Raw genomic sequence first — 8,597 nt, 5'->3', positions numbered from 1 at the left:
TTTCAGTTGATCTTTCAAGGTTACCCTGCCCTGATTGTCAGGTCCAAAGGGTACCCCAATTTCTCTAAAAAGGGCAGATGAACTGATTCAGTCCAAAATTGAGTCTAAGCCCAACTTAACCTAGACTATAGGAGGATTTTGGTAGTTAGCTAAAAGCCAGCATTCCTCAGAAGGGATGTGTGGCTCCATTGATGTGTTCCTGTGGCTGCCTAAGCCTCCAGGCTCCCTCAGTCCCTATTACAAGTACTTGATAAGTTCTTCAGCGCCCCTACCCTAGTCTGCCTGCCTTGCCCCCTCCAGCTCCTCACCCCCTCTATAACCTGTTATTCTTACTGTTCTCTTGCTATCTTCTAGCTCTCTTTAGGTCTGTTCTCTATCTCCTGCTAATCTCCACTATCCCTTTCGGCTTCCCTTGTCCTTTCTAGTCTGCTGGCCAAGTCCAGTCTTTTTCTGCTCTGAATACTTTTTTTTAACCTACTACTACAATCCTCGATGGTTCATGATGGAACGAGCAGTCGTGTTCGCAGTTTCTTTATTGTGCCCCTCTGATACATCCATCCAGTTCGGAGCACCCAGGAGAGAGACAGATGGACCAAGGGACCCATCCATGCTCCCCTATCTAAACCAAGCTGCTGATTCTCCTAAGGTATGGATTAATTTTTTTCTGCCAGGAATCTTCCTATAGTCCAGGTTGAGCTGGGCCTATATTCAATTTTGAACCAAGTCAGTGAGCCTGCTCTTTTACTAGGGAATGGGGAACCCTTTGGACCTAACACTGGTATGTGCAGACAGAACTCAAAAACGCTAGTCAGGCTGTGGATTGCAAGTTAATACTGGTGAAAAGTGCAATACATCTGGACATGAGAACAAATTTTAAGATCTTTATGAGTGTCCAAGTGCAGGCTTCTGTCTGCTGGCTTTAGTACCTGGGGTTCCATGCATGCTAGGCTATAAACATGATTTTAAAATATTGTTTTGCCAAGTTTATGCGTAGAGTGGCCAGAAACAACAGATCTTTAGAGGAAATCAGCCAAAGTGACTAAATTCAGATTTTTAAGGTTTATCTTATTTAAAAAGGATTTGTTGTGAATTCTTAGTGTTTGTGTGTACCTGTATACACTGAGTACCTATGCCTGCCCAGGCCTGAGGCTCTGCATGGAACTGGGGTTGCCGGTAGGTGTGAGCTGCCTGGTTTGTGTACTAGAACAGCCTGATCTTCCACAAGAACAACCAGAGCTCCTAACCTTTGCTCCATCTCTCCAATCTGTAATTCAGATTTTAAAATCTTATGTCCCTTTGTTTTCTTTCTTGGAGGTAATTTGGGCTCATTTGACCAAAATTTTCAGTGTTAGGCCACTTCCCAAAAATTCTGCTCAGCTTCCAATCCAGCTGTTGGCAGACAGTTCTAGCCTTTTTATACAGCTGGGCTTCCACTTTAACAGGACATCTTAAACATTTCTAAAAGGCTAACTTTTCAGATTTTTTAAATGATTATTTAGAATTAAAAATATGGATACTTCATTGGAAATAATGTTAATGTTAATGTTCTATAGTTCTGAGCTTTTATTCACAAGAACCAGGGATCCTGGGGCTGCTGTCCTAGGGAGAAGTGGGCCTTGCGTGAGGGAGGCCTGAATTTACCAAAAGTGTCCAGAGGAAGAGAAGCCGAATACTTGGCATTTATGGTGGATGCCAGCCTTAGGCATTTATGAACGAGAAGCAGAAGCATTCCGCACAAGCGCTTGTCTTGAAGTATGCCTGGGAGCATTTTTAGTAATAGTTGTAAATTGGGAATTACTATCACACCAACCACCGCGGTAGATGGGGGCGCTCTGAGCACCGGAACATAAGCAGGGAGGTGTAGCCTAGCACCACAGCTGACACAGATCCGAAGTACCAACTGGGAGTACTCAGGGGAACTCTTGCCCTTTGTGGGGACGTTGAGCTCGGATTTGCGTGTTTGCTTGGTTGTGTTCATTTGTTAAGAACGCATCTGTAACTCGCTACTCAGGCGCGCCCTGTAGGATGTAAATCATACTTTTTTTTAAAACAAAAAAGCGGAAACGAACCTCAGCTTTCTGGGGGTGCCGGCTAAGACTGTTTCTCGGCATTCTCAGGCAGTGGATACCTCTGAGGAAGGTGCACTAGAGGCACGAGCGCGGGGTGCGGGGCGGGCCGTGATCGGAGTTCGCGTCCCAGCTCTTCCTGTTCCTGCCGCACCCTCTTCCCGGGCCGCTGGGGGCGGGACCGCGGGCTGGGTTAGGGCCGGGCGGCGGAGGGCAGAGATGGAGGAGCCCGACACGGTGCTGCCCTCTCGCCTGGCCAGACTGCTGTCCGCGCTCTTCTACGGAACATGCTCCTTTCTCATCGTGCTGGTCAACAAGGCGCTGCTGACCACATATGGGTGAGGCTGGTTATGCGGGATGTAGGGTGGCCGGGGCATGGAAAGCCGAGTGTGCTCTGTTTTTTACCAAGTCACTACCCAACAAAGTCCACTTGGGTCAAGAGCATAGCACACACCGGCTGAACTTGGAAAGCCACCACCTTGGCAAGCCTCAAATAAGTACACCAACTGAGAAAAAAGTGACTTTAAGGGCTACTTATTTTGAGACAGGCATTCATCAGGTTAGCTCACACTGGCCTCGAACTCAAATCCTTGTGATTGAGCCTCTCTAGTGCTGATATTACAGGTTGCAACATCATAAACACAAATGTATTTTGAGCAAATTATTCCCTTTTAGCCTTTGTGGTGTTTTTGAGACAGGATTTCATGCACCCTAGGCTAACTTCTGAACTACCTAATCGTTTTCCTGTCTCCACCTCTAGTGTGTAACACCACACCTGTCTTATACAGTGCTGGGGAAGCAACCCAAGGATTTTCACTCTTACTGAGCTACATCTCCAGCTCCAAGCAAAACAAACAAAACAAAAATGTATGTTCCACCGATTTTCACCTGGACTTGTGATTTATACAGGTTAATCATCCATTCTCAAATAACCATCATATTTCTGGAGAACCAGAACAAACAATTTGAAGTTTACAAGATAAGTTTTTTTTTTGGATCAGAGTGGAGTGCACCAGCAACTCTGTGCTTCTTTGAACTTATTTGTAAAGACTATAATAATATCCTGTTTAATTCTACTGTGTGATAGAATCCAGAGAGAAGTATGGTTTAGATCTGGCCCTAGAGGCGATTGCTCTGCTCCCTGGCACTAGTCCATACTCAGCACTTTCCTTAGACGCAGAACCTTGCTGACAACAAGCATGATACTGACTTCCCAGGACCTTGCCTGGGCTGCCACAACCCAGGGCTCTTTGTAGACTCCACTGGTCTGCTTTTTTGTCTTACATTTGGGAAAACTCAGACCCACATCAGGTCCACAGGTTGTAAGTGGACGGATACTGTTGAGTGCCTACTCTGCTGAGCCCATGGCGGGTGCTGGACAAAACGGTATGGACCATGTAGAACTTCTTCTATGGAAGTTCTGCTTCAACAGTAGGGAGTAAACAAACACGTTCAAGAACTGATAAAGCATTTCAGATGTCACCTGAGAGAAGAAGCTCAGAGGTTGGTGCCAGAATACCAGGCAGAAGAGAGCAGCAAGAACTTGGTCTCCTGGAAGAGCAGAGAGAAAGTCGACATGGCTAGAAGACCGGAAGGGAGTGGCCATGTACCAAGGAGACCCCAGTAGAACTATACAGGGAGGGCAGGGACAGAGCCTTCATTCATTCAGTGATACTGTGTGCCCAGGATGTGATAGCCATGCTATCAAGGGAGCAGAACAGGTAAAACTCCTTAATCTCACATCCTAGTGTACCAGCAATAAACTAGTATCATTGAAAGTGTGTGTGTGTGTGTGTGTGTATGTGTGTAGGTCAGATGACAATTTTCAGGAGTCAGTTTTCTCCTTCCACTGTGTGGGTCCCAGGGATGGAACTCAGTTTGTTAGGCCTGGCAGCAGGCTCCTTTACCCACCAAACCATCTTCCCAGCCTAGTATTCACATAGGTTGGCTCACAGCAACCTATAACTTCAACTCTGGGGGATGTAACACCCTCTCACAAACATATGAATAAAAATATTTATTTTAAAAACCCACAAACAGTATGTTAAATTAAAATGAGTAGATACTGAAGCCAATTGATACATAGGGGGTAAGGTCATAAAGGAAAAAGAAAATGTCAGGGTGGGGGTGAGGCTGTTGGTGATGCTTGCCTAGCCTGCAAAAAACTGGATTCAATCTCTAGCACTACACAATAGTGGACACCTGTCACTTGGGACGCTGTCACTTGGGATGTAGAAGCAGCAAGATCTATCACGTTCAAGGCCATCTTGAGTCATAAGAGACCTTGTTTCAAAGCAAAATAAAGAAAATATAAAGGGACCAGAGAAATGGCTCTGCAGTTAAGAACATTGACTGCTCTTGCAATGGACTCAGTTTGGTTCCCAGCACCTGTAAGTTAGCTCACAACCATCCATAACTCCAGTTCTAGGGAATCTAGTACTCTATTCTGGTCTTCTTAGATACCAGGCATGCACATGGTGCACATACACATATGCATGCAAAATGCCTAAACACAATAAAATAAATTCAAAATCTACAATATAAACATAAGGTTGTCATGGGCATGTTTGAGAGAAACTTGTGGGTCTGTCAGCCAAAGGCACTAGAGCTCGTGGGCTGCTGACTGGCTGTAACATTAATGCCTCTAGAAATACATTTTTTTTTCTTTCAGCAGGAGCCAGTGAATGATGGCCACTGCTCTGAAGACAGTGGGTATCTAATACACTAGTCCTTTCATCTTTAAAGCTTTGAGTTTCAGACTAGGGGTGTATGTAGTCCAGTGGTAAAGTGGTCACCTAGCATATAAATCTGGAGTTTCATATCTATCTAGCACTGAGAGGGGGAAGGAGGAAGATAATTATGAGTGAAGTTTTTACTTCAGGAAAGTTTATACTCGTTATAAATACAAATTCCTTACCCCCTCCTTCCTTTCTGTAGTGTAATGTTATACATTCCAGCTCTGTTGAAAGAACATTCTCTCATTTCAAGATTCTTGAGGCACACATTGTTGAGATGATTTAGTTGGAGGTGATTTAGTTACCATGAACCATAGCAACTTGAGCCCAGCAATAGCTGTTTGAGCAAGAGTGTGTGCTAGAGGCTGGAAGGAAGAAGTTTTTGACAGTTATCTGACAAGACTGTGCGCTTGGATGGAGCTCAGGGGCTTCTTCAGTTCCAGTTTGAACAGGTTATTTCTGGTTGGGGTATAAACCTTGTGTGTGGTCTTAGCTTCTCTGTGAATTTAAGTTCATGCTTGCCCTTGCTAGTTTATTGTCAACTTGACACAACTTAGAAGAGTTATCCGAGAAGAGAATAGTGGAAGGTGCCACTCCTGGGCGGGTGGTCCTACGGTGTATGACAAAACAGGCAAAGCAGGCCAGTAAGCAACTTCCTCCATGGCTTCTGCTTTACTTCCTGTCCTGATTTCCCTCAGTGATAGATTGTTACCTGGAAGAGTAAGTGAAATAAACTCGCTCTTCCCCAAATTGCTTTTGGCCATGGTGGTTTATCACAGCAATGAAAATCTTAACTAAGACAGGAATTGGTATTGGGTCATAGTCCTGACCATGTTTGACCAGGTGTTTTAGGGAGGATGATGGTAACATTTGAACTTTGGATTGGAAAAGCCATTGAGTGCTCACAACTCAGTGACTGTTTTGTGGAAGCTTGGGAGATAGGAATGTTGAAAATCATGCAGGCCATAGATGTCTAGCTTGTCAAGTTTCAGAGAGAAGCAAAGATTCTATCAGGGCTTCTTATGTGATTTTTTTTTTAAATTTTTAATTAAGAATCTGGTTTTTTTCTTGGTCAGCTAGAACTGAAGAATCAGCTATGGATAACAAGAGACCACAAACCCTAGTGCAAAACATTTGCTTTGTTGTTATCCTAAGTGCTGTACAGATGGACTGCCCATGAATATTCTTCTCTATGACATGAACATTTACTAATGACATTTAATTTTAAAAGCATTGAATATAAAAGTTGGGCACACCTGTAATATCAATACTCAGGAAGTGAGGCAAGCAGATTGCTAAGTTTGAGGTCCTCATGAACTATGTAGGGTGCCCTTGTCTTTAAATAAAATAAGTAAATAAATAAATAAATAAATAAATAAATACATAAATAAATGTCAAGCACAGCGGCTCACACCTTTAATCCCAGAACTTAGACAGATGCAAGTAGATCTCTGAGTTCAAGGCCAGCCAGGTCTACAGATTGAGCTCCAGGACAGGTAGGGCTACACAGAAAACCCTATATCAAAAAAAAAAAAAAATCAAACTAATTTTATTCAGTTTAACAAATATTTGCTCAGAACTTGCTATGCATATTTGCTTTGTTATTCACCAGAGACCTCTGTGTGTGTGTGTGTGTGTGTGTGTGTGTGTGTGTTTGTGTGTGTGTGTGATCTTTTAGTGCAGGCAATTCAAACTCAGGTCTTCACGTTTGCACAGCGGGTGCCTCACCCACAGATAACCTCACCAGCTCAGTCACACTCTTGGGTGCATGCCCTTCCTTACCTCTGCTCCCACAGAATTCAATTCACAAATTGACGAATGGGTGGCACTTACCTCTTGTTCTCAGTACTTTCTCAAGTCTGAGGGTTCAAGGGTAGCTTAGATAACACAGGGAAGCTGTTTCAGCAACAAAAAAGAACTCTGAAACAACACTCCCCCACCCCCGTGAAATGAACAAAGAATGATCCATCGACAGGCAACTTGGAGCACTGTCCTTAAATGTCTGTTTTTTATCATTTTGGCTTTTTGGAAAGGCATTCTGTCATTATCATTGAAAAGAATGCAAGTGAAAGAGAACCCTTAGACGGAAACTGCTTTATAAATACCGTAATTATTAGAATAGGTTCAGATTTGGGTGGAGAGATGAATACACAGATATGAATGTATAGATGGAGACAGATGATACATAGGTTAAATTACATTTTTGCAAAAATGCTTCTTATAAGCATTACCCCTTTGCTCATGTACTTCTATGTGTTCTTTAATCCAGAAAGAAATAGGAGGGCATGTTATTTAACTTTTTGAGAGTAACCTGTGTTTCTACCTGCCTACCTTTTCTAAAGATTTGTTTTTCTTATTTTAAATATGTATATATGTCTGTGTACATGAGTGCTGTGACTCTGGAAATGGAGTTATTGGTGCCTGCCCCACGTGGGTCCTGGGAACTGAACTCAAATCCCCTATAAGAGCAGTAAGGGCTGTTAACCACTGACCCATGTCTATTTGGAGACAGGGTATCACTAACTTGCTCAGGCTGCCCTTGAAGTTGGGATCCTTCTGCCTAACCTTGCAGTTAACTGAAACAATGGGCCTGCTTTCACCAACAGAGTTTATCCTTCTTTAATTTTTAATTTCAGTTTACAATTTCCAATGTAGAGGTGTCTTAGTGTTCCATTGTTGTGAAGAGACACCATGATGGCGACGGCAGCAGTTGGGGCTGGCTTACAGTTTCAGAGGTTTCATCCATTATCATCATAGGGAGGAACAAGGCAGCATTCAGGCAGACATGGTGCTAGAAAAGTAGCTGAGAGATCTATATCCTGATTCATAGGCAGAGAGAGACAGACAAGGCCTGGTGAGGGCTTTCGAAACCTCAAAGTGACACATTTCTTCCATCAAGACCACAGATCCTAATGCTTCTAATTCCTTTAAATAGTGCCACTCCCTGGTGACTGAGCCAATCTTATTCAAACTACCGCAAGAGATCTTCTTGTATATGGTATTATACATTTTTTATTTTTATTAACTTTATTGTATTGCTCTGCTTCTTTCTTATATTTTTACCTTCACAGAACAAAAGAAAACAGCCAAGTTAAGCAACCCCCAGTTGTTGTTTTTTTAAAACGAAAAGGAAATGGACAAAAGAAAAAAAAAATGGAAATTTCTGTTGTCTGATCTCTGTCACAGTTCTTGTTTTACTTATTTTCTTCGGGTTTTTAAATGTTGCTAAACTGATTTGCTGTTCTGTATTTCTTTCAGTTTTCCCTCACCAATTGTTCTTGGAATTGGACAGGTGAGTTGAAAAATACTAAAGTCCGAACTAGCCTTTGGTATATAAGGTATTTTAAGTGCTTTTGTTTAAGGCTGTGGTTGGCACAAATTGTCTTAACCTACACACGCATGCTGTGGTACACCAATCCCCCTCACAGGTAAACAAGAACCAAAGTTTAAGGTAACTGCATTGAAGCAGTTCTTAAACTTTTGCATTCTCATATGAGGATAATTGAATAAGTTCTAAAATTTGCACAGGAGATTATTTAAAATTTGCACAAGACTTTATTTCAAAAATAATAAGATGGACAGGGTATTTCTGACTTACCTAATTGTGTTCTAGAATTATAAGATTGTCAAGACTTATTGTCATGATTTTACAATTGTGCGTGTGTCCACATGAACACAGTTACCCAGTGGAGTCCAGAAGAGGGAATTAGATTCTTTATAACTGACTACCTGTGATTTTTAGCCACACCCTATGGGTGATGAACCAGGTTTGAGTTCTCTGCGTGCTCTTAACTGC

General features: G+C 42.6%; 1 protein-coding gene across 5 annotated transcripts in view; it reads left to right on the top strand.

The window, feature by feature from the left end:
- Window positions 1-2,237: 2,237 nt before the first annotated feature.
- Slc35d2 (solute carrier family 35 member D2) overlaps window positions 2,238-8,597 on the top strand; it is a 33,635-nt gene continuing 27,275 nt past the window's right edge. For 2 of the 5 annotated variants that reach the window (XM_028781236.1, XM_028781237.1), the window contains exons 1-2: window positions 2,238-2,404; window positions 8,060-8,093. In XM_028781236.1, the coding sequence (XP_028637069.1) occupies window positions 2,286-2,404; window positions 8,060-8,093 (153 nt within the window). In that variant the 5' untranslated portion in view covers window positions 2,238-2,285. Of the gene's footprint in view, window positions 2,405-3,339; window positions 3,788-8,059; window positions 8,094-8,597 lie in introns of those variants that run through there. The other 3 variants (XM_028781234.1, XM_028781233.1, XM_028781235.1) reach the window with 2 other exon arrangements.

Source organism: Grammomys surdaster, unplaced genomic scaffold (assembly GCF_004785775.1).
Source record: "Grammomys surdaster isolate TR1022 unplaced genomic scaffold, NIH_TR_1.0 375, whole genome shotgun sequence".
Lineage (NCBI taxonomy): Eukaryota > Metazoa > Chordata > Mammalia > Rodentia > Muridae > Grammomys > Grammomys surdaster.
The sequence above is the reverse complement of the archived record's forward strand: the minus strand, read 5'-3'. Positions and strand labels throughout refer to the sequence as shown.